This window comes from Lynx rufus, unplaced genomic scaffold (genome assembly GCF_022079265.1).
Source record: "Lynx rufus isolate CCGP_SWC_20201006 ecotype Redwood Valley unplaced genomic scaffold, mLynRuf1.p SCAF_3, whole genome shotgun sequence".
Classification (NCBI taxonomy): domain Eukaryota; kingdom Metazoa; phylum Chordata; class Mammalia; order Carnivora; family Felidae; genus Lynx; species Lynx rufus.
This window is the reverse complement of record NW_025814845.1, coordinates 149030546-149057943: the sequence shown is the minus strand read 5'-3', so window position 1 is coordinate 149057943 and position 27398 is coordinate 149030546. Positions and strand designations below refer to the sequence as shown.

The 27398-nt window shown below is 35.3% G+C and overlaps 1 protein-coding gene across 2 annotated transcripts in view; it reads left to right on the top strand.

Moving 5' to 3' along the window:
* Nucleotides 1–524: 524 nt before the first annotated feature.
* The window catches only part of GLRA3 (glycine receptor alpha 3), a 194726-nt gene continuing 167852 nt past the window's right edge, over nt 525–27398 (top strand). The window contains exon 1 of one of the 2 annotated variants that reach the window (XM_047092000.1): nt 525–643. In XM_047092000.1, coding sequence (XP_046947956.1) covers nt 573–643 — 71 coding nt within the window. In that variant the 5' untranslated portion in view covers nt 525–572. The remainder of the gene's footprint in view (nt 644–27398) is intronic. The other variant, XM_047092001.1, reaches the window with a different exon arrangement.

Genomic DNA, 27398 nt, shown 5'->3' with positions numbered 1-27398 from the left:
GAGTAGCCTGCCACTCAGTCCCGCTGTGCGGTCGTGATTGGAGAACAGAACAGTGTCGTTTGGCTCCGCCCCCGCTTCCCTTTGCCGCGCTAGCGGTGTCGGGTTTTACTCAAAGGTGGAGAGTGGGATTCGGCGGGCGGCGCTAGGAGCAGGTGAAGAAGCATCCTTGTTCCGGCTGTTGCTGTTATTCTTTCTCCGGTGTCTGAGTCTGGGAAGGACAAGCTTTCTTTGCTGCTAGAGCGTCAGTGAACTGTTGCCCAGAACCTAGGCACTTCAGACATTTCATCTCACCCCTTATTCCGCGTTCACCGTGTAAACCACCTGCACATTTGTAACCCTGTGAATCTTCCTTCTGCTCAATGCCCAGAGAAGGGGTCTAAAGGGAATTTCAAGTGTTTGAAAGACAGGGTCTTTGCCGACTGCGGGGAGCTGTCTAAGGTGCTGAAGCGTTCCAGGCGTTCGTCTCCTGCAACACCACGCAGAGTTAGATTGCACATTTTTCGTTCCTGGCTTTCTCATCCCCCATGCCTTGGATAAGATTAATTTCAGGATCGTGAAAATCTCTCCGTATCATGGCCCACGTGAGACACTTTCGGACATTCGTTTCAGGATTTTACTTCTGGGAAGCAGCACTGTTACTCAGGTGAGTCCACTTGTATTTAACAGTTGAAGAATTCATTTAAGCCTGTGCACTAGATTTCAACCACTTGTTATTGATGAAGTCGAGAATGCAATTCGAAATTGCATTGAAAGTATTCCTTAAATCGTATTGTTGTCTACCTAAAACTGTCTAGCAGTCTATCAAGATCCCTAAAAACATGTAACTTTGCTCTATTTTCACTATATAGTGCTTTTTAAGTAACTGGCCTCATATTATTTGCAGCTAAGATTACCTTTGGAAAATTATTTCCAAAACCTAGGTCTTCTTTCTCAAATTGCTTTTGAGTGTCATTTTTCTAAGTGAAATACAAATTCTGAGTGTTACTCTTTTTTTTGAAAGTTAGAAAACATTTAGTAATTAGAAGTAATTAGAAGTAATTAAATGGCAAAAAAATCTAGAACATAAGCATTTACTTATCAGAGAAATTCTGAGCATTATTGATACATCCAGAGGTTAAGTTAAATAAATAAATAACACTTAAAGCCTTGTAAGTACCAATTCTAAAGGGCTTAGGTCAGGTAATACGTGAGGGCAAAGTCATAAATAAATCATTAGATATGTTTTATGTCAAGAATAATCTTTTGGGAGAAAGTGATACTACAATAAACCTACTAAAGAATAAAATTGTTTTATGATATGTAATTTTCTTATCATGTCCAGTCATATTTGGTGGGATTTATTTATTTATTTTTTAATAGAGACTAGTCAAAAGATCAGATAATTTAACCCCTATTCTTAAAAAATTTTTTTTGAGTTTATTTATTTATTTTGAGAGAGATAGAGAGAACATGCATGAGCAGGGGAGGGGCACAGAGAAAGTAACCCCTATTCTTAATACAACAATATATAAGCAAGATTCTTCTCATATAGACTTTTGAACCACCAATGTAAATTTTAATTTACTAGTGTAAATACCTTAAGATTTCATTTTTATGGCTCTCAAGCTTTTCAAGAGAATTAAAATCTAATAATTGGAATAACTAAGTTGTGTGTATATTAATTTCTATTTGAAGTATGTAAATATTGTCTTCTGGGTTGCTATGTCAGTTTTTCATCTTTGGGCACCTTAGAAAAACATAACGTATCTCATAAAAACTGCCTTACAGGAAGTTATGTTATTTTGATACAACTGTAGTAAGAGGAATTAATTGTGACGGTTATTATAATTTCAAAATTATTTTTTTGAAGTATGGGTTGAACCACTGTAAACTAGGATATTTTCAGTGAAAAATATTTTAATGTGACTAAATTTTTATAACGACAATTGTCACAAATTTTACTATTTGTGACATGATTAAAACAAAGAGTGTAACATTTTTATATTTATAAAAATTTCATGGACAGGGGTACAAAATTCATGTTTTAAGTGAAATGGGTTATTTTACTTTATTTCTTAATATCTTAGATGACGGGATACATTTTTTTTTCAAATAAATCAGAATAGCTTAGTGGTAGACAGTTAGGAAGTTTAATGTCAGTAACTAAACCATTTTGGTCATTAAGGTCAAATTTGTATACTGGTAATTCACTATATTTGTTATAATATACTCTTAAGTATATAATCTTCACCATTACGTCCTTTGATTTTTGTCTAGTTTTATTTAAATTAACACAAATTTTATTTCAAATTGATGATCATAATTGTAAAAATGTACCTTCATTAATATTAAATAATTCTAATTTAAAATGCTCTTTGTGAATAACCCAAAAATGCAATCGCTTGAAAAATACGTACCCAGTATAGAAGTTTGTGCGATACATATATTCTTTATCAAGTTTTTCCTTTCTTCTTTTATAAATTGAATAAAATTTTTCTCTTAGACTGGTCTTAGATGAGAGTAATTCATTGCTCTATGAAGAACTTTAATCATTTAAATTTTTTTAATCATTTAAATTAAAAATTTAGGGGTGCCTGGGTGACTCAGTCAGTTAAGTGCTGACTTTCGCTCAGGTCATGATCTTGTGGCTAGTGAGTTTGAGCCCCACGTTGGTCTCTGTGCCGATAGCTCAGAGCCTGGAGCCTGTTTCAGAATCTGTGTCACCCAATCTCTCTCTCTCTGCCCCTCCTCCACTCATGCTCTGTCTCTCTCTGGCTCGCTCTCTGTCAAAAATAAAAAAATAAAATAAAATAAAATAAAATAAAATAAAATAAAATAATAAAAAAGTAAATATATTTATTTTCAGTGATGCCCCTTAAAAGAAAATTTCCTATAGTTTAAAAAAAAAAAAGTGAAGCTCCTTCTACTGGAAATATTTTATAAAATAAATATCTTTAGGAAAACTATTCTTTATCACTAGGTCTGCTCGTATTGAATGAAAAGGAAATATAAAAGAAAAAATGAAAACAAAAAGTATTTAGTATTAATTTATGAATGTATCTAACTTAAAAATACTTTTTAGGGCAATTTGGAGGCAAGAATTGCAACTGGAAACATATATTTTTATAATTAAATAATTTACTAGTATAAGCTTCTTTTCGTAAGCTTTAAGGATTTTAAAAAATCTTATTGAGATGTGATATACACACAGATACATACACAAATAATAAGTTTCCATGTGAAGTTTCACAAAGATAACACACTCATGTGAAGAGACCATGGATCAAGAAGTAGAATTGCCCTCAAAAAACTAAAAATGAACTAACATATGCTCTGGTAGTCCCAGTTCTGGTTATTTATCTGAAAGAATTAAAGTCAGGATATTGAAGAGGTATTAGTAATTCCATGTTTATCGCAGCACTATTTATAATAGCTAAGGTGTGGAAACACCTAAATGTCCATTGACAGGTGAATGGACAAAAAAAAGTGGTATATAAATACAAGGGAATACTATGCAGCCTTAAAAAAGAAGGAAATTCTGTAATAACATGGATGGATTTTGAGGACATTATCCTTAGTGAAATAAGCCAGGCATGTAAAGATAAGTACTATGTGGGGGAAAAAAAGTAGAATTGCCAAAACCTCACAAAAACAGTCACCCTCCTACCACCATACCTTTTCCAGGCACCACTTTGCCCGAAGATGATCACTACCCTGACTTATACAACAATAAATATGCTTTCTTTTTTTTTTTTTTTGCTTTTGAACTTTATATAAATACTTATTTGAGTGAGCTTTATTTTTTAGAAGCATTATGTTTATGTGTTTTGTCCATATTAGTACCTGTAACAATAATTTATTCTCATTGCTATATAGTATTCCATTACATGAAGACATCACAATTTATCCAGTGTTCTCTGAAGGATATTTGGGTATTTTTTACATTTTGGCTAGTGCTGCTATTAATATTCTTGAACAAATATTTTGTGAATACATGTGAATGCATGCACGTGAATACATTCATTTTGGGGGCAGAATGGGTTGGGTCTAAGACTTTCTCTAAGATAAGAATTGTCGGATCATAGAGTGGGCATGAATATGTTTAACTTTATTAGATATTGTAAACTTTCCAAAGTAGTTGTACCTATTGATACTTCTATCAATAATGTATGACAGTTTCTGTTGTTATTACTAGTACAAAATTTGTTAGGGACATATTATAAATATTTATAGCATTTTCTTAGACTATTATTGCAGGCCCACAGATGATATATTTGTCTTGGCATAAGTTTTACTTTTTGTTAAGTTTTATGAAGGCAAAAACATCAAAATAAAAATATTTACTTCTACAATACAATTAGAAGTATTCATTATCAGAATATATCAGGTCTAAAAAATGTAATTTTTAAGGAAGAATTATTAAAAAAGATAATTCTTTTATTCTTTTATTTTTTATTTTATTTATTTTTTAAAAAAGATAATTCTTTTAAAAATACAAGTGAGAAAATTGCATAAACAGATGTGAGAAATCTGAATTTCTTAGCAGTAAAGTTTTTTTTTTTTTTTAAGTTTCACACTTCGCTCAGATATTGTAGTTTTCTGAAACAATCCTTCTAGGCTTTTGGGTTCTAGTCCTCATATTAATAAAATAAGGAACAGAACACCAGTGTTCAGCTTTCTTTGAAATGCAGATAAGTGATGATTATGAAGAGCTTGCAGAACAAATTCTAAAAACAGGAGAACTGCCAAAAATATTTCATTTAAATTGATTATTTTCATAAAATACAATTTTATTTTTCATATTTATAATTTGATATCAACTACAGGCTTGCTACTTGAATAAATTATGGTACACTCTGTCAAAAACTAAATATGTGGATTTCAGACTTCATGATAATCACAAATAAAATGCTATCTTGGTTTACTTTGAAGCCTAAGAAAAACATTTTGGCATAGAATTTCTTGGTTTTGCTCTTGGTATGTTTTGGAGAATAGGGAAAATCCTTTTTAATGTTGGCTCTATTTTCTTATGTAAAGTATTAAAGAGACATGTACTTGAAAGAATAAACTTTCATAATGATTTCCTGTATACAGGACATACATACAGTAATAGGATTCTATATAGTTTTTTAAAATTGTGCTACACATAATATATGCTTCTTACCTTTGTGTCTATAAATAATCACACATTTCCCAAGTATAGAAGGATCATGGCCCAGTTCTCTGGTCAATGCCTTAGGCAATTTACCCTGCAGATTCAGAAAACAACTTGTAAAATATTTCCTATGCTATATATATTTTTTCCTCCCTTAACTACACTCACGTACTGAGGCAAGTCAATTAACAAATATGTATTTAATGTGTAATTTTAAGCAATTCAACAAGATCCCTTTACCAAATTCTTTGCACAATTTTTTGTGCTATGTACTGTTTGGCTATGGAAGATTGAGAAACTACCACCTTTCCCATCACAGAACTTAAAGGGCAGCAGGGGAGAAAATACAAAGGGCCAAGTAACAAAAGAAAAACACAAATGGCAATGTTTTAGGAAATGTGACATAGGAAAGCTATCCAGAAGACTTGGTACTTGTGCTGGATCTTGTTAAGATGCTTATTCTGTGGGCAAAAGTGAGACATAAAGGAAATGATAATGGGCATATTGTATGCTCAGTGAGTGGTGATAGTCAAATTCAGTAAAGAAATTTCGATTTATGGTTTACATTCATATTCTGCTAGCAATAACTACTGAGCTGGCTACAATAACAAACCTGCAGAAATACAGAGAAGGAACAGCTGCCTTTCTCAATAGAATGTGGATAAAATTTAGAAGTAAAAAATACTTGTAACTGAATGGTTGTCATTACGGGAATGGTCTCTTAACTTGGCACAAAGTATCTCTGTAAGATTGCTGATAATAATTAGTAACAGTAATAACTGTATAAGCCAAAAACAATGGCTAAACTACAAGAAGAAAAGAATAATCTTTCTTTTAGAATTTGAAAACTATATTTGAACTTTTCACCAGAATATGGTCTCCTGAAAGAAAGAAAATCAGGTAGAGGATTGGGATTGTTGAAAGAAAGAAAACACTGAACTTGGCTTGGAGTATTTGAGTTTGAAATTCTAGGAGCCGATTTGGTATCCTGCCATCAGCTTGGACTGCAGAGATGATGCTTGAACTGTAGAATTAACAGTCAAAATGTTATGAAGGCTATCATATTGTATGCAAAGAAGAGAGAATAGAGAAAATATTTATATGCAGTAAGGGTAGAACATTGTGAAGTTGGGCACAGAGAAGTACACAGAGAGCCCTGAGTTAAACTGGAGGTAAGACTGATTATAACCAAGTGACAAAGTCACAAATTTATCATAGTGTTATATAGTCGATCTTAAAGGCCTGCTCATATCAACAGTATATATCTTTCTAAAACTTTTCTATAGAACCTTCCAATGCTGTAATTTCAACTAGTCTTATAATCTTACAATCATAGACTGTACCTTTTATCACTTAGTTTTCTCAGGAGACTTTTAGGGAACTATTTTGAGGAAAGCGCATCTTTTACTTTTCCTTACTTCATGAAGTATATATAGTGGATCCTTCTTGATTTTCCCAGCAGACATTCTCGTATCCTTCTCGGTATGATTATCTTCATACTGGATTGACAGTATTTATTGAAAATAAATTCATGTGTAGGTAGATATTTATGTGGAAATGTGGGTTATTTGTCTTTCCCCACTAGGAGAATGGTGTAGCTGTAGCTTTGTTTTGCTTAGGTGAGTGGGTCAGGAATAGAGACATTTGAATCATCTTCAGAGAACTTATTCTGGAATGAAGGCAAGAATTCCAAGACCAGACCAACTGTCTGGCAACAAACAGAAAGTGTGTGAATAAAATGAGCTATTCAGCTACAGAAGACAAAGCTATTCTATCAACTGCAAGCAACCACATTTTAAAGCATTTTAAGGAAACTTAAGTTTGCAATCCTCAGATGTCAGAAAAAGAAAGAATGCATATTAAAAAAAGCAGCTTCGTCATAGTACATTTCCAAAATTCTTTTATAATCTCCATACTGGGGATACTTTTAGGAAGAAGTATTACCAGTACCTCTAGGACAATTTAATACACAAAAGTAGTAATTTCAGTGGTATAAGTTAAGAATAGCATAAAATCTAAAGGTTATTAGCATCCTCTAAAAATAGATATTGAATGGAATAACATTCAATGCAAATGATGAAGAATTCTCTATGAGTGCATCAAACATTTGCCATAACCAGGTAGAAATTATAGCTGAACACAGATATTTCCGATACTGTTATACAACCATCACCACTGTAGGATGATTGGGCTTACATTAGAGGTAACTGGTCCATCCAATATCTTACCTAAATTTGAGAATCTCTCAGAAATAATCTCTAACAGGTGGTCATCATATAAACTTGAAGATTTCCAGCACTAAGAATGTCTTTACCTTAGAAGGAAACTACTTATCAAATAATTTTAATCAATAAAAACTAAAATGCCATTCCACTTTCTCCTGGCCAAAGTGAACTTTTTCCCCCCATATGTGCCTCCCAAAATATTTGTCTCTGTATTTTCGGCTTGAGTTTTATGCCTTTTCTTCACTTAAAATGACCCTATTGCTCATGGAAAGTGAGCTTTTATGTGAGGCATGGTTTGAAATGATAACCTTTTCTATGCAGTTACTCCATGAATGGAGGTTGGAGTCTCCAGTTTCAGAGGGGCTGTAGCATTCTCCCTGACTTTCTTCTCTATGACTTCATATAAATTTACAGAACAATGAATCCATTCCAGGCAGTATGTGAAGTACTGAGGAAACAGAACTTCAATTTTTAACAATATACCATTGTGGAGGGAAGAACATATAACATCCCTTTCAAATGTGTTTCATATTTTCATGCAAGTCTTCTGTCTCCCTCTTAATTGTAAGTCCCATGATGATAGGATTGTTCTGATGTTTATTTTACTCCATTATATTTAATTCAATGTCATGTGTGAAATAGATGCTCAATAAACAATAGGTAAGCACTGAGATAACATCTGCCTGTCACATCTGTCTACCTGCCTATGACTTTAGATTTGAATTCTATTTAAATCTGTATTATTACTTAGAGTGAAAAGGGAGTCTGAGTTCAAGATCTCATAAAAGGTAGAAGATCAAACAAATCTCAGATATTACTTACTCTGGCAGCATCTAGTGGAAAAGTAATGGATTTGCTTCTCATTATCACCATGAGAATCTAAAATTTGTGTTGTATAATTCATTATTTCTCAACTTTTCTTTTCACATTATTGCCTCCTAAGGAACCTTTTAAAGATATTTTTAGACTTTTAGATTTTTTTTTCTAATTGTCTTCATGAAATTGTAATACCACAGCATACTATATATTTGCTCATGTATAGTATATATAATTTGTGGTATCTGTTTTATATACACACACACATATATATAACATATATATATATATATATACACACACACACACACACACACACACACACACATGGCTTTATACATAAAAGAATATGACTTTTGACCCCCAGTATAAAACTTCCACCCCTACCAAGAAGGCATGGTGTATTGGTTGCTATTTTTCCATGATGCTGCTTAGACTAGAGTTGTATAGTTTTATCATTTTGAGTCATGTCCTACAACTAAAGCAATAGAGGAAGTATTTCCTTGTTTGGATCTTATTATTAGGGCTTTGTAACTTTGTAAAATGAACAAATGGTTGACATCATTTCTCCATTGACATCCTGTGAGATAAGTTAATCCTAAAAGCATTAGAACTTTAGCAACATCTTTTTCCATAAATACATATGGTTCCCCCAAACCACTAGGATTTTATCAATAAATTTTAAATCATCACTGCCCCTACTAACACCATTATTATATGTATTTCATGATTTCATATGAATATTTTTTATTTAGTTTAGTTTAAAGAGAGAGAGAGCGTGAGCAAGGGAGAAGGGCAAGAGAGAGACTGAGAATCTTAAGAGGGGTCCAGGCTCAGCACACAGCCTCATTGTTCCCATGACTCTGGGCTCATAACCTGAGCTAAAATCAAGAGTCTGAGGGTCAACTGACTGAGCCACCCAGGCACCCCCCACATACAAATATCTTTTGAAAAGAATGTTAGAGTTATTATCATTTAAAGTTTATTTATTTTTCTATTATGTAGACTCTGTTGACTTTCTTTTGTTATTGATGTTAGATAAATGAAAGAGTACACATTTCTTTTTAAAGTTAAATTTATAATTGTTATAAAACAGGATATCAATAGTTAGTACCTGTATTAGCTCTGGATATTCTCCAATACAAGGGTTAAGGATATGTATAAAAATCTGAGAATATGTTACTATTAAAAATAAAAACTGAGCCTGGTGGCTCAGTCAGTTAAGCATCTGACCCTTGGTTTTGACTCAAGCCATGATCTCATGGTCTGTGAGTTCTAGCCCTACGTTGGGCTCTACGCTAACAGTGCAGAGCCTGCTTGGGACTCTCTGTCTCCCCCTCTGTCTGTCCCTCCCCTATGCTTTGTCTCTCTCTCTCAAAAATAAATAAACTTTAAAAATTTTTTTTATTAGTTTTCTTTATTTTTGAGAGGCAGAGAGAGAAACAGAGTGCGAGTGGGGGAGGGGCAGAGAGAGAGGGAGACCCAGAATCCAAAGCAGCTCCAGGCTCTGAGTTGTCCACACAGAGCCCGACCTGGGGCTCAAACTCACAAACTGTGAGATCATGACCTGAGCTGAAGTCGGATGCTCAACCAACTGAGCCACCCAAGCGCCCCAAATAAACTTTTTTTAAATTTTTTTTTTCAACGTTTATTTATTTTTGGGACAGAGAAAGACAGAGCATGAACGGGGGAGGGGCAGAGAGAGAGGGAGACACAGAACCAGAAACAGGCTCCAGGCTCTGAGCCATCAGCCCAGAGCCCGACGCGGGGCTCGAACTCACCGACCGTGAGATCGTGACCTGGCTGAAGTCGGACGCTTAACCGACTGCGCCACCCAGGCGCCCCCCAAATAAACTTTTAAAAAATAAAAACAAAAACTAATTTTCAGAAAATTGTAGTGACAAGTTAAACGCTACAAATAGAAAAGAAAGTTGTTATTAATGGTCAATAAGTGTGACCAAATCATCAGAAAACAGTTTGTCCTGTGATTATTGTTGTTGGTATTGTTTTTGTTGCTTTGGGTTCAGACTGTCCATACAATAGTTTATGGTGAGGACCTGGGAGAAGATGAGTGATTTGAACCTCAATAAAATGATCACTCCATCAAATGACTGGGAGGGAAATGTGAGTTCTATCTGTCTGGCTAATTTCTACTCAACTCACTTTACCTTCTTTAAGAACCCTTCTCTGATCTTTCTCAAGTCTAGGTGAAGATACCTCTTCTGTGCTCCCAAGCACCAAGTGCCTTTATTGCACATATCCCAGGGGGTAGTAATTGCCTGAATCTTACCTCTAGTTCGAACTGTGAAGTCCTTCAGGGTAGAACAGGAATGTATGTCCAGTTCTATCTTCAGGGCTTGAAAGAGTGTCTAGCACACTGAAAGTGCCCACTCATTTCCAGAATGAAGCATCGTTTTTATTTCTAAAAGCAGATTGACAGTTTCAAATAAATAACTCTTTCTTGGCATAAATAAAAATACCACGTTGATTTCTCTGCCTTTAGCACTCAGGAGGAAACTTGGTAAGCAATTTGGCGCTTTGGTTTTTCTTTATCCCTAATTTTATTTTTTCTGTGGTAATATATTTACCCACTTGCCTCTTATCTCTATCTTACAGAAAAAATTTTTTTAGAAAAAAGTCATCTACATGTTTTCATTTTTCTCACTACTCACTGATGCCTCACTTGTTCCTATTTGGGATATATCGCCACCTGTACTAAATGAAGCAGTACCAAGCTTTCATATTGTGACAGCTTCTTTTCTAAACGTTGGAAAAATGCAAATAGCATTTCATATAATAATGGTGTCTATAATAATATATATTATATATATCATATATAGTAATAGTTCATATGATAATAGTTATTAAAATAATTATTAAATGTATATATAAAATGTTCATATGTATGCATATATAAAATATATATGCTATGTCTTTAAATCAATATATAGCTTTTAATTACATACTTTTTATAAGATCTTTGCACTGGAAAGGGAAGACATAACTAAATGAACATCTTAAATAGTAATCAAATAAATAATGCATATTCTCAAGACATCATATTTAAATTTTTATTTTTTTTAAGTTTATTTTGAGAGAGAAAGCTTGAGCAGGGGAGAGGCAGAGAGAGAGGGGGGTAGACAGAGAATCTCAAGCAGGCTCTGTGCTGTCAGTACAGCCTGATGTGGAGTTCAATTTCATGAACCATGAGATCATGGCCTGAGCAGAAACCAAGAGTCAGATGCTTACCTGACTGAGCCACCCAGGTACCCCTAAATTTCTATTATTGTACTATCACAATTCTGGGATCAGAATCACTGACAATATTCCAATTCCCTAGATAAACTGAAACCATTGATATCACAGACTATTTTTGAATTTTAATGTTTATTCATATACTTCTAATGTTTTAGGCCCACGGGACTCTATGAAGGGTGGTTTGAACAATAATTTCTTTTTTGCTGGCAATTATAAAAAATGTAGTCATGAACAACTACCCAAATAGTAGCAATTATAAATATTAAGGAAAAAAAAAAAGCATCTTTTTTTTTAATGGAAAGGAGAAATTCTTTATAAAAAAGAAAGGAATTTAAATAGACCTTAAGCAGTTGACAGAAGTTAAGCAGGCAGAAAAGGGGGATCACTTCAGGCAGAAAAGGGGGATCACTTCAGGCAGGAAAAAGCATTGTTAGCAGAGGCAACAGGCCTCTTTCCATGAGAAATGGAGGGTATTGCAAACTTCATATTAACAGTTCTACCTTGGGACCCCCAAGTTTTCCTTTCCTTTCCTTTCCTTTCCTTTCCTTTCCTTTCCTTTCCTTTCCTTCCCTTCCCTTCCCTTCCCTTCCCTTCCCTTCCCTTCCCTTTCCTTTTTCTTTTTTTCAGTTTATTTATTTATTTATTTATTTATTTTTGAGAGAGAGAGAAAGTGCAAGCAGAGGAGGGGCAGAGAGAGGGGGAGATGGGGACAGTGGGGATGGAGGATCTGAAGTAGGCTCCATGCTGAGAGCCCGATGCAGGGCTTGAACTCCCAAATCATGAGATTGTGACCCAGGCTACAGTCAGATACTTAACCAACTGAGCCACCCAGGAGCCCCCCAAATTTCTGTTCCTAATAAATCCATGCTTAAGTTGTTTTAGGACTAACTTCACAGGAAAAATCTGTATGACTATCCTTGGGTGTTAGGAAAACATCAGCAAATGTTTATTCAAATAATTTTTTTCTATTTCTAAACAAAATGTTTCATTGTCATCATTTGATTATGAGGAATAAAATATTTGAATAAGCTGTGTTATATCCGTTTGTTCTGTTGATGTCAATATACACATAGTTTTATTAACTTGTATTATTTAAATGTGTTTATTCTGTATATCAGAAGTCTAAGGGCCGAAACTTAATTAATTAGCAGACTAAATAAAACAAAAATCCAAGAAAAGAAGAGATTTTTGACCTCATAGTTTTATAAACAAATGGTTACATTCCTAACAAATGAAAGAAGAATGACGTGTGTAATGAAATCTTAACCTTCAAAACTTAAAAACAATCTCTCTATACATTTATTAAAACACTCTAATATGCACTATGTAATATTTTCTATCCGTTCTTAAATTATTCCTTTTTAGGAAGAGACTTAACCCTTATTAAAATACTGACCGAACTTTGTATAGTATATCCCACTGCATGGTAAGAATAAATGAACCTCTGTGTCCTTAACTAGCATCTTGTTTTATTTATTGGAAAGAATAGAGGTAGCAGGGGATCATAAGGGTGAAATTATTAGATATCTCCTATCTGTTTTATGTTGTTTCTTTGTACAACCTTAAGCCACTTTAAAAGATTGTGAAATCCTTTTTTTCCCTTTAAATCCATGAAATTTAGGGTATCTCTTTCTTCTTGTGAATCTTAAATAGGATGAGAACCATCAAAGACACTGACTCTGCTGCAGACCTCAATTGGTACCTCCTGAGATTATAGTAGAAAATTAGGTTTTATGTGTAACCTAAATATTTCATTCTAAGTATTAACATGTGAACTTATAATTTTGCTCCACTTAAAAATGCCAAAGTGTATATAACATTCTCTGTGTGTATATGTACCATTATCATCCATATTAACTTAAAGCAGAGATTGCATTGGAAAGTTTAATTGAAATGCAAAAAACAATTCAAATTCCTAGAGCAAATAAAAATTCAAACTAAAAAAAAGTAGTAAAAAGAAGATGAGATGTATACCTTTATAGGAAATAGCTAGTTTATTTTAGGTGTGTTCTAAATTAACTTTTCTTGAATTCTATCTTCTCTGTTCATGCATTTGTGTGTACACATGAAAACAAGAAGAAATTTGGAGAAAGAAGACTCAGGGAATGGTCTCAGTCCTGTTTTTGAAGGGTTGAGTGACCTTTCTATAGACTGAGTGATTGTATTTAATATACTACTTTATAAATATAATGTGTAGCGCTTTATCCATCTACAGAGTACAACTGTTTTGACTAAGATAGTCAGACATGTGATAATTTCTCTTTAACAGAAAGTATGTACCTAGCATTACAGCTATAATTCCTCACTTTATTTAATATCAGTTGGCTTTTTCCAAATCTATTTCCCCACCCCCCTAACATCCATTGTAGTGGTAGATGTGATAGATGTTGAGTGGTAGCAAGATAAACAAGGGATGAACAGAGTCCTTTATTGCTGTTGTTAGTTCAGATTAGTCTCATTTCGAGTGACAGAAAGCACACAATAAATAATATTGGCTTAAGAAAGATTCTATTTTTCTTACCAAAACTAGAAAAATAAAAATAAAAACAAAAACAACTACGGATATGAGCAGGCCAAAGTCTGGAATGAGTGTTTACCAATCCTTCCTTCTACCTTGTTGTTTTGCCACTCCTAACATGGTTTCTTCCTTGAGATCCAAGATAGGTGCTCTGATTCCAGTGATCATAGGTATTTTCCAGCTATCAGAAAAGAGAAAGGGGCTTCTATCTGAAGGCACTCCCAAGAGGTTAAAGATTTCCCAGTCTCCCTAACAGCTTTGTGTGTCCTTGTGACCAGCTTCTGGCCACCACGTTGTAAATAGAAATGACACATTTAACTTCTCTGAAGTGCCATCTGGGGGAGATCCAGAAGTTCCAGATCACATTTTGCATTCTGCCTGATGGAACTCAGTCTTTATCTGAAGCAAAAGGGAACCAATTAAGTAGGAGAGGAGCATGATCAGACTGTGGTTCAGAAATAATCTCTAAAGAAGTAACGTGGAGAACTGAAAAGAAACTATGTTGATGGTGGGCGAGGCAAAACTGACATCAAGGAAAGTAGTTCAGGGTCAAGCAATAGAACATCCTAAAAATGGAGAGAAAGGAGCAGATGGAAGAAATGACAAAAAGAAAAGGAAAAAAAAAAGACTCGTCCACTAGTTGGGCATGAGGAAGACAGAAGAGTCTAGAATAATTCTCGCAATCATACTTTTAGTAACTGGGTGAACAATACTGCCATGACACAAACAAAACAGAAGAAAAGGGGAGCAGCCGTGTAGAAAAGTATCCTAATTTAAGTTCCAGATCTGGATAGCGAATGTCATGCCTGTAAGATATTCAGTTAATGAAACACTTCAGCATAGAGGAGGGAGTATGAGACCTGGGAATAGATCAGATTGGAGGACTAGAATTCTGGGGCAGGGCTTTTTATACTTGAGTACACATGGATATTTCATCCCATTGGGGTAGGCAAAGAGCCTGGTGACTCACAGAGTCGTCAAGCCTGGCTCTAGCTGCCCCAGATCTTGTCTCACATGCTGCAGGCTGAGCTGTGGATATAGCACACCTATGATCACTGGGGCTTGCAGATGTGGAAAAGTCCTTCCCTGCCTAGGGCACTGCAACAGAAAATGTGGCCCTTCAGCCAGCACAATAACTGTCATCTGAGAGGCTATTAGACCTGCGGGGTCTGAATTCCACCAGAGACTTACTGAATCCAAATCTGCATTTTATCATGTCCTCCAGATGATTCATAAGCACATTTAGGTTTGAAAAGCACTATTTTAAGAACATAGTCTTCCAAGGGATGGGCAGAAGGAGAAGTACTGGCGGAATAAAAAGGCAGGTATAGTAAGAGAAAAAGGAGAATTAGCACAGAGTATGTCACAGAACCTAACAGAAGAGTTTCAGAAATGAAAGAATAATCAACAACATCACATGCCATAAAAGCAAAAGGAAATATAGAAGATTATTAGTAGCCTTTTCAAGTGCATTTTTGGTACACGTGTACAAATATGATAGCATTACATTGAACAATGAGCTAAATAAAAAGATAAATACAGATTCTTTTTTTTTTTTTTTTCCAAGAGGCTACTAGAAGGAGAAGTAACAGTGGACACAGTTGAGATAGGCGATTGTTGATTTGTTTTGGTTGTGTTTTTGAAATAGCAGGAGATTTAAGCTTGTTTACAGCCCGGAAGAAAGATGCCAAGAGCTCAGGAAATGCTTTAGGAAGAGACAAGAGGGGGTCCGGAAGAGGAGGGACGATCACTGATTAGATGAAAAAGAAGAATTTTAAGAGCAGTAGTCGAAAGGTAGCTTTTGAACCAGAAGAGTAAGAAGTCTCTTTGTGTGGCTGGATAGAAGGTTAGAATAGATGCAGAATATGCAAGCTGAAAGATATGGGAATTGTGATTTCATAATTCAGCAGTTGAATGCTCAATTATCTCTTTGAAGTAGGAGGCAAGGTCATCAGCTGAGATAAAGATAAACAATGAAGCAAATAAGTTTAGGCTGACTTCACAGTTACAAAAGAGAATAGAGCCCAGAGTCTACCTTACTTCTAGTGCCCTGGAAGGGCTGTGCTCAGAGTCCTCCCAGAGGATTCAGCCCAGCCCCCTTATGGCAGGTGCCCTCACTCCACAATAGGTGAAAGAAGTCTAGAGACAGGGTCCTTATTCAGACCACTTTAATTTACGTGGTGGGGCCAGAGGTGGAACCTACCTCACCTCATGCAAATTAACTGCTTATTTTTCCAAGTGAGATCGGTAATTTCGGTTATTCTAAAGTAGAAAAAGCAATGATTGCATCACTCCTTAAAAGGTGAAATGTGACTCATTCAATTAGAATCATGGTAAGACTTATTTATTGATATTTTCGTTAAAAAATACAAGAATGAAACCCACTTTCAAAATTTTACTTTGCTCTCATGTTCTACACGTGAACACCAAGCGTGGCAACGCTAGCATACATTTTAGACTCACAACTCTGAACTATTCCTTTTATATCTCTACTGTGGCTAGCCTTTTCCTATAAAGCATCATCTCTAGGGATTTTGTTATGCTTGATTAAAAGAAAACATATGCTCTCACTGCCACAGGAAATAACTTCTATAATCTAGGGGGTTTTAAAATCCTTTTGTTTCCTGGGAAACCATAAACACGTTTCCCAAAATAGCCTAGGCATATACAAAGAAGGAAGGTGGGAAGAGGGGAGGAGGAGACCCAGGTGAGGCAGGGGGAGCAGAGGAAAGGAGAGTCTGAGAGTGAGTACCCTCAGCTGTTCTTGAAGTATGGTGTTGACACCAGTGATTATACCTTCCTCATCTCTATTTTTGATTTTTAAAAAGAATATGGTTCAATAAAAACCTTCATTAAAAAAAGGAAAACAAAAGCCTTGATGGATAGTCAAATTTTCACTTGAGGGACATTGAATAGCACCATACTCATTGCTATATTTACCTTTCCTTCCCACTTCCAATTATAAACTCTTTTCTACTTTAGTGTTTGAATCTCTCCTTCATTCTGTGCCATTTCTCTCTTCTTACAGGGATGTAATGGTCAGACAAATATAAGGCTTCCTGCACCACAGGGAGAAAAAGGTCCAATCTGCCTTCAATATGCATAAGTCAGACCACCTTCCATTGAAAGGTGACATTAACATAAACATTTGCAGTCACACAAATGGGAATATCCACTAAAATCTAAATGTCTGTGCTCTGCTGATTCAGTATTATTCAGGAAAAGAAATTTCGTATGACTCCACTTTAATATTCTCTGTACATCTCTTTCAGATTCAGAGACTCTAGAGATTGGTACTTTAAAATATCATGCTTTTATGCCCCGAATCTTATTGATTTGGGGATTTACAAAAATGTGTTTCATTAGTAGGCACTGATGCAAGCACAATTAGTTGAAAATAGAAAGTAGAGAGCTGAAAACAAAGCAATACTGCTTCTGCTATCCTGTTTCCTTTGTAAATATCTCTAACTCAGTTATAATCTCAGGTAAAAGGATGATTTCTGTATCACTCTCCCTGGGTAGTGGGATTAAGATGCTTTCTTCTTATTTTTTATTGTATTTTTATGAATTGTTTTGTACAATGAACATAGATTAACTTTTAAAAAATTAAAACAAATTTAATGTTTATTTTATTTTTGAGAGAGAGACAAAGTGTTAGCAAGGGAGGGGCAGAGAGAGAGGGAGACACAGGATCTGAAACAGGCTCCAGGCTCTGAGCTGTTAGCACAGAGCCCCATGTGGGGCTCAAACCCATGAACCACGAGATCATGACCTGAGCTGAAGTTGGACGGTTACCTGACTAAACCACCCAGATACCCCTAGATTAAATAAAATTTATAGTGTCTTTTAAAACAAGATTTGTACATATTTTAAAAGTCGAAGAGGGGCGCCTGGGTGGCTCAGTCGGTTAAGCGTCCGACTTCAGCTTAGGTCATGGTCTCACGGTTTGGGGGTTTGAGCCCCTCGTCAGGGTCTGTGCTGACAGCTCAGAGCCTTGAGCTGGCTTTGGATTCTGTGTCTCCCTCTTTCTCTGCCCCTGCCCTGCTCATGCTCTGTCTCTCTCTGTCTCAAAAATAAATAAAACATTAAATGAAGTTTAAAATAAAATAAAATAAAATAAAATAAGTCAAAGAGGTGTCTTGCCAAATAAGATTCAGAAGAAAAACCATTCTTGATAACATTTCCTCCATCTATTTGATTAATCACTTTCAAATTATCACTAGAAATATCGTTCTAAAACTGGCGATCTTTTGATAAGTTAAGCTGGTTGAGGTATATTTGGAATATAAAGAACAAATTTGTCAAATTGAACTCTATCAAACTGAACTCTAGAAGGACTCTAGAAATTGTAGCAAAGTAGTATATTAGTGCTATGAGATGAGTTGCAATAAGACGAGTTATATGACACAGTCTCTGCCTTTAGCCAAGCAGTTTCCAGCTAGTGGAGGAGATCTTGGCAGGTTGAGTATCACCCATCAACAATGGAAACCAGTGGATGACAGAACCAAATGGCTTAGAAGAATTTAGTGGAGGAGGGATCACTTCCAGGTCAGATAAGCAAAGAAAAGCAATGTAGAGAACATGCCTTTTAAGCAAAAGAATTGGTAAGATTCCCTAAGGCAGGCAAACATGTGACCAGGGCATATTCTGGATTTTGAGCGATTACTATTGTGACTACTAGAGTCCCCTGACCATCTTCTGACTGAAGGAAACATAAAGTGTATTCGAAGAAGAGTTCACCTTTCCAATTTTGATTTTATTGATATCCAATGTTTTTTTTTTATTAAATTTATTGTTCAAGAGCACACTGTACTCCACAGAGTCAGAGCAAATTCCTTGATCACTTTTGAATTCAAAAGAATAGGTTTAGAGGTGGTGAACTTTGTGCATACCAGGGATGAGTGTGTGTGGTGGGGGGCAGGGGTGGCTGGTGAGTGAACACAACTAGAATAAGAGAATTTCAAAACACACTCTGTAGAGGTGATGGTCTAGAATCAGGCTAAGGGAAGAAGCCTCTTTTGGTAAGTCGGAAAAAAAATAAAGAAATTCCCTTCTCAGAAGGAAGGGAGGGGCAACTGTATTTATGAGGAACGTTTTATTATTTGTGATTCATTTTGAGGAATTAAGTACTATTTCACCGATTTGTGAAAGAAAAGGTAATACTGACAACATGTTTTCTGTTGTACGTTACTAAAGAGATTAGGAATGTAACTAGCACTTTTTTAGAGGTGCCTTGATGGCTCAGTCAGTTAGGCCTCTGACTCTTGATTTCAGTTCAGACCATGATCTTATGGTTCATGGGATCAAGCCCTGTGTTAGGCTCTGCACTGACAGTGCTGAGCCCACTTGGGATTCTCTCTCTCAAAATAAATAATTATAATAATAATAAAAACATTAAAAAAATGTAGCATTTTTCAAAAAGCGTGTATATGCAACTGCTATAATAACTGATGTGTAACCACAAATTTACCTTTGTGATCTTGAGTTTAATCATTACAGGCACTTAATTAAAATCAATTTCAAAGTATTTATGTGAATTTAATTTTACTTATTTATAATTACTTAAGTAATACATGATTATGTTTTCAGTATAAAAATCCAAGTATTTTGGATAAATCAAAACTCCCCCTTGGTCACAATTACTGTCCTCTTCTGGTCTCTCTCCATTCTCTCAGTCATTCTACCCCGGAATAGATGGGTGGGTCTTCTATTTGAGGGGTTTGGAAGAAAAATCTGGACCAGCATAGCCTAGTGCTTTTCTGTTCCGTTTCCACTTCAGACCTTGAGAAGGTGTGGATATATATGCATCATTCAAAATTCAGCGTTGGGAAGCTAATGTGTCTTCAGATAACAGATACATTCTCTAGAATCAGTTTTATCAGTTATAAGATCATGTTATTATCCCAAATCCTTCACCCTTTTGAAAACATTTTTCGAATTGTTCCACATTTGGAGAGAGAAAGGGAGAATGCTATTTCGGATCCCCTTTGACCCCGAGGTTATGCTAAAAACGTTATTTTGCACTTGCTATTTCTTTTATTCAATGGTATTTCTTTAAATACTTTCTATTTTGGAACACATAGAATGCTTTATTGTATAAATCTAAAGTAGGATGATATTAGAGATTTTTAAAAACACATTTATAGCTACTTAGGCCATTTCCTATTTTATTAATACAGCCAATTTTGCATTAAATAATGCTTGTCATAAGGAGGATGACTTAATAATTTAAATATAGACCATGAAATTCTCCTTTAAAATAGCTGTATATGCCTTTCTTCAGTGTATATTGCTTATAAAAGTAAATTTTACCCATATACCTATCAATTTTTCATATTGCTAAACTTTTAAATTTGGTTAGTTGTAATGGTATTTAGTCTCTGCTTAAATGGGCATTGCCTGCCAATTTGTATGCCTTTCACTTCTTTTTGTTATCTGGTTACTGAGGCTAGGACTTCCAGTACTATGTTGAATAGCAGAGGTGAGAATGGACATACCTATCATGTTCCTGACCTGAAAGACTCTCAGATTTTTTTTTTTCCATTGAGGACGATATTAGCTGTGGGTCTTTCATATATGGTCTTTATGATCTTGAGGTATGTTCCTTCTATCCCTACTTCCTTGAGGGTTTTTATTAAGAAAGGATGCTGTATTTTCTCAAATGCTTTTTTCTGCATCTATTGAAAGGATCATATGGTTATCATCCTTTCTTTAGTGTGGTGTATCATGTTGATTGATTTGCAAATGTTGAACCAGCCATGGAGCCATGGAACAAATCCCACTTGATCGCAGTGAATGATGCTTTTAATGTACTGTTGAATGCAGTTTGCTAGATCTTGTTGAGAATTTTTGCATCCAGGTTCATCAGGGATATTGGCCCGTAATATTCCTTTTTAGTGGGGTCTGTGACTGGTTTTGGAATCAAGGTAATGCTGGCTTCATAGGATTAGTTTGGAAGCTTTCCTTCCATTTCTAATTTTTGGAATAGTTTGAAAAGAATAGGTATTAACTCTTCTTTAAATGTCTGGTAGAATTTCCCTGGGAATCCATCTGGCTCAAGACTCTTGTTTGTTGGGAGATTTTTAATAACTGATTATGTTTCTTTGCTGCTTATGGGTATGTTAAAATTTTTTATTTCTTCTTGTTTGAATTTTGGTAGTGTGTGAGTTTCTAGGAAATTGTCCATTTCTTCCAGATTGTTTGGTTTGTTGGCATATTATTTTTCACAGTATTCTCATAATTGTTTGTATTTTTATGCTGTTGGTTGCAATTTCTCCTCTCTCATTTGTGATTTTATCTATTTTGCATTCTCTCTCTTTTCTTTTTCGTAATTCTGGCTAGACTTGATAAATAAAATTTATTAATTTTATGTATTCTTTAAGAATCAGCATTTAGTTTCATTGATCTGTTCTATTATTTTTTTTGTTTCTATATCATTTATTTCTCTTCTAATCTTTTTTATTTCCTTTCTTTTGATGGCTTTATGCTTTATTTGCTGCTCCTTTTCTAGCTCCTTTAGGTGTAAGGTCAGGCTGTATGTTTGGGACATTTCTTGCTTCTTGAGATAGGCCTGAATTGCTATGTCCTCTTAGAACTGCTTTGCTGCATCCCAAAGGGTTTGGACTGTCATATTTTCATTTTGATTTTCTTCCATGCATTTTTAAATTTCTACTTTAATTTCCTGGTTCATTCAATCTTTAGTAGGTTGTTCTTTAACCTCCATGTACTTGAGGGCTTTCCAATTTTTTCCTTGTGGTTGACTCAAGAGTCATAGCATTGTGATCTGAAAATATACAAGGCATGATCTCAATCTTTTTGTACTTTTTGAGGGCTGATTTGTGACCCAGTATGTGTTCTATTCTGGAGAATATACACTCATGTGCACTTGAGAAGAATGTGTATTCTGCTGCTTTAGGGTAAAATGTTCTGAGTATATCTGTTAAACCCATCCGGTCCAATGTGTCACTCAAAACTATTGTTTCCTTGTTGATTTTCTGCTTATGTGATCTGTCCATTGATGTAAACGGGGTGTTAAAGTACTCTTCTATTATTGTATTATTATCGATGGTTTTCTTTATGTTTGTTATTGATTTATATATTTGGGTATTCCAAGTTTGGGGCATAAATATTTATAATTGTTAGATCTTCTTGATGGATAGAAACCTAAATTATGATATAATGCCATGCTTCATCTCTTGTTACAGTCTTTGTTTTAAATTAGTTTGTCTGATCTAAGTATGGCTATTCCAGCTTTCTTTTAATGTCCATTAGCATGATAGATGGTTCTCTATCCCCTCATTTTCAATGTGCAGGGGTCTTTAGGTATAAAATGAGTCTCTTGTAGGCAGCATATAGATGGATCTTTTTTTAAAATCTATTCTGAAACCCTATGTATTTTGATTGGACATTTAGTCCATTTACATTCCGAGTGATTATTGAAAGATGAATTTAGTGCCATTGTGTTACCTGTAGAGTTGCTGTTTCTGGTGATGTTATCTGGTCCTTTGTAGTCTTTGTTGCTTTGGGCTTCTTTTTATTTTTCTCCACTCAGAGAATCCCCCTTAAAATTTCTTGCAGGGCTGGTTTAGTGGTCATGGACTCCTTTAGTTTTTGTTTGTCTGGGAAACTCTTTTTCTCTCCTTCTATTCTGAATGACAGCCAAGAAGAAGTCAAACTTCCACCCTTTGTTGATGACATACACGCTATGTGGAAAACTTGAAAGACTCCACCAAAAAACTGCTAGAACTGTTACATGAATTCAGTAAAGTCACAGGATATAAAATCAGCATACAGAAATTGGTTGCATTTCTATACACCAATAATGAAACAGCAAAAAGAGAAATCGAAGAATTGATCCCATTTACAAATGGCACCAAAAACCACAAGATACTTAGGAATAAACCTAACCAAAGAAGTGAAAGATCTATATGTTGAAAACCATAGAAAGATTATGAAAATATTGAAGAAGACACAAAGAAATGCAGAAACATTCCATGCTCATGGATTAGAAGGACAAATGTTGTTCAAATATCAATAATACTCAAAGCAATGTACACATTCAATGCAATCCCTATCAAAATAATGCCAGTGAACCAACAATTCTAAAATTTGTATGGAGCCAGAAAATATCCCAAATAGACAAAGTAATGTTTAAAAAGGAAACCAAAGCTGGAGGCATCACAATTCCTGACTTCAAGCTGCATTACAAGGTTGTAATCATCAAAAGAGTATGGTACTGGCACAAAAACGGATACATAGATCAGTGGAGCAGAATAGAGAACCCAGAGATGCACCCACAAGTGTATGGCCAACTAATCTTCAACAAAATAGGAAAGAGTATCCAATGGAAAAAAGACAATCTCTTCAGTAAATGGTGCTGGAAAAACTGGACAGTGACACACGGAAGAATGAAACTGGACCACTTTCGACACCATATACAAAAATAAGTTCAAAATGGATGGAAGACCTAAATGTGAGACACTAAATGATCAAAATCCTAGAGGAGAAAATAGGCAGCAACCTCTTTGACCAATGCCACAGCAACTTCTTACTTGACATGTCTACACAGGCAAGAGAAATAAAAACAAAAATGAACAGTTGGGACGTCGTCAAGATAAAACGTTTTTGCACAGTGAAGGAAGCAATCAACAAGGCTAAAAGACAACCAACAAAATGAGAGAAGATATTTACAAATGACATATCTGATAAAGGGCTAGTATCCAAAATCTATAAATAACTTATACAATTGAACACCCACAAAACAAATAATCCAGTCAAGAAATGGGCAAAAGACATGAATAGACCCTTCTCCAAAGAAGACATCCAGATGGCTAACAGATACATGAAAAGATGCTCAACATTACTCATCATTGGAGAACTACAAATCAAAACCACAATGACATCACCTCACACCTGTCAGATTGGTTAAAATGAACAACTCAGGAAACATCAGATGTTGGTGAGGATGTGGAGAGAGAGGAACCCTTTTGCACTGTTTGTGGGAATGCAAACTGGTACAGACACTCTGGAAAGGTGGAAAGCAAAAAATTAAAAATAGAACTACCCTATGACCCAGCAATTGCACTACTAGGTATTTATCCAAAGATTACAGGAGTTATGATTCGAAGGGGGACATGCACCCCAATGTTTAGATCAGTACTATCACCAATAGCCAAATTATGGAAAGATCCCAAATGTTCATCGACCGATGAATAAAGAAGATGTGGTATATACAATGAAATATTATTTGGTTATCCAAAAGAATGCAATTCTGCCATTTGCTACAACATGGATGGAACTAGAGTGTATTATGCTGAATGAAATGTCAGTCAGGGAAAGACAAATATATGATTCACTCATATGTGGAATTTAAGAAACAAAACAGATGATCATAGGGGAAGGGAAGGAAAAATTAGATAAAATCAGAGAGGGAAGCAAACCATATGAGATTCTTCAATACAGAGTACAAACTGGGGGTTGCTGGAAGGGAGTTGGGTGAGGGGATGGGCTAAATGGGTAATGGACGTTAAGGAGGGCACTTGTTGGGATGAGCATTGGGTATTATATGGAAGTGATGAATCGCTGGGTTCTACTCCTGAAGCCAATCCCACACTGTATGTTAACTAAGTTGAACTTACATAAATAAATAAAAAACAATAAAAAAATTAAAAAATTGAATGGACATTGCTTCTGAGTTTGAGCATCCTCTTTTATACTAAATGTATGTTTCTATTTCTTTTTCTATGAATTACTTACCTATATGCTTTGCTCATTCTTCAATTGGATTACCTTTTCTAAATAATTTATTGGAGTCCTTTATATAAATAAGAAATTAATGCCTTATTAGCTAGCTACTATTTAATTTGCTTGTTTAACTTGTGGTGCCACCTTGTCATTCATAATTTTTTCCTGTGTTTTATTTATTTATTTACTGAAGTACAATTAACATACAGTGTTATATCAGTTTCAGGTGTACAATGTGATAACTCAGCATTTATGTACATTATTCAGTTCTTATCATGATAAGTGTACTCTTTTTTTTAAAGGTTTTGAGAGACAGAGAGAGCATGAGTAGGGGAGGGGTAGAGAGAGGAGAGAATTCCAAGCAGGCTCTGCACTGTCAGTGCAGAGCCAGATTCAGGGCTCCATCCCACCAACTGTGAGATCATGACCTGAGCCAAAATCAAGAGTCAGATGCTTAACCGACTGAGTCACCCAGGTGTCCCATGATAAATGTACTCTTGATCCTCTTTATCTATTTGACCCATCTCCCCACCCACCTCCCCTCTGACATACACCAGTTTGTTTTCTATATTTAAGAGCCTGTGGGGTTTTTTTTTCTTTTTGCTTGTTTGTTTTCTCATCTTTTTTTCTTTGTTCATTTGTATCTTACATTCCACATGTAAGTGAAGTCGAATGGTATTTGTCTGTTTCTGTTTGATTTATGTCACACGGATTTATACCCTCTAGGTCCATCCATATTGTAGCAAATGGCAAAAGCTCATTCTTTTTTATGGCTGGGTAATATTCCATTATATATATATATATATATATATATATATATATATATATATAGTATCTCCTTTATTCATTTATTGATGGAAATTTGGGTTGCTTCCATATTTTGGCTATTATAAATAATGCTGCAATAAATACAGGAGTACATATATCTTCTTGAATTAATGTTTTTATTTTGGGAGGCTAAATACTCATCAGTGGAATTACTGGATCATATGGTAATTCTATTTTTAATTTTTTAAGGAACCTCCATATTGTTTTGGCTGCAGCAATTTGTTCCCACCAAATATGTACAAAGGTCCATTCATAATTTTTTTTTAATATTGATGCATTACTTCAATGACTTGCACATTAGTGTCATGCTCACTGCTACAATTTCTCTGTAATTCTCTCTTAAACCGTTCAAATAGGTTTTCACTACACTAATTTCCCAAAAACTGCACTTGTCAAAATCACTGTTGACATCCACTTAGCAAAATAAAATGGCTAATTCTCACTCGTCATTTTATTTGACCAACCAGAAGCATTTAATGACTAGCCATTTCCTCCTCCTTGTTATACTTACTCTAGCTGGCTTCCAGGACACCACACCCCACCAGTTTTCCTTCTATGCCCCAGGGTGTTCTTACCACTCAACTTTGCTGTTTTCTTATCTTCTTCTCCTCCATCTCTTCTCTTTTCTGTATTACTTACTTCCTTGGTGACCTGCTCTAGTTTCAAGGCCTAAACGCATCTATTTATCTACTTTCTAAATTTGTGCCTTAACCAATAAACAAATGTCCTTTCTCAGACTCTAGAGCATAAAACTCACTGCATCTTACTTAGCATCTTGGATGTCAAATAGACATCTCAAACAGCACATGCCCCAAATCAATCTCCGGTTTCTTGCTCCAAACCTACTCTACTCACAATATTCCATTTTTGGTTAATACCAAATCTATCCTTCTAGTTACTTAGGCCAAAAAAACGTGGATTTATCCTTGACTACTCTCTTTTGTCCCTCTAACATATCAGAAAATCATCTTGTCTCAAACTTCAAAATGCATCCAAAATATGATCACATCTCATCACCTCCAGTGTGACAGCTTGGTCTGAGCCACCATCACCTGGTCTGTAACAATGATCTAACTAGTCTCAGTCAATCGTCCTGACCCCACCCCAGCATATATTGAACAAGTTAGTCATGCACAGTGATTCTTTATAAAAGAAAGGCAAGCCATGCCATGTGTCTACTCAATGCCTTAAAATCATCAATTTCACTCAGAGTAAAAGCCAAATACCATTTAAAGTCTCTTGTGTCCTTACATGATTTGGTGTTTCATCTAACCCTTTGATCTAATTTGTCACTATTATCCTGCTAACTCTGTTCTAGTTCCTTTTTGTTCTGTGAATACATCAATTATTCTCCTGACTTAGAGCCTTTGCACTGGCTCCTCTCCCTGTTTAAATAAATACTCTTCCCTCAGATATTCAGGTAGCCAACTCCCTGACTTTAATGCCTTGATAAAGTATCACCTTCTCAATGAAACTTACAATAAATACTTTATTTAAGATTTTAACAGGCTCCTATATCTCATCACTCTGGATCATCCTTTGCTGTGCTCTAAATTTCTCTTTCTTCTAAAATAGAGGGACACCTGAATGGCTCAGTCAGTTAAACATTCGACTCTTGGTTTTGGCTCAGGTCATGATCTCATGGTTCATGAGTTCAAGCTCCACATTGGGCTCTGTGCTGTTAGTGAGAACCCTGCTTGGGATTCTCTCTCTCTCCCTCTGGCCCTCCCCCACTTGTTCCTGGGATTCTCTCTCTCTCTCTTAAAAATAAATAAACTTTTAAAAAATAGCAGACATTTTACTAATCTGTATATTTCTTGTTTATCACATCCCATTCTGCTGGAATGGAAACTCACTGAGATCAAGGATATTGGTT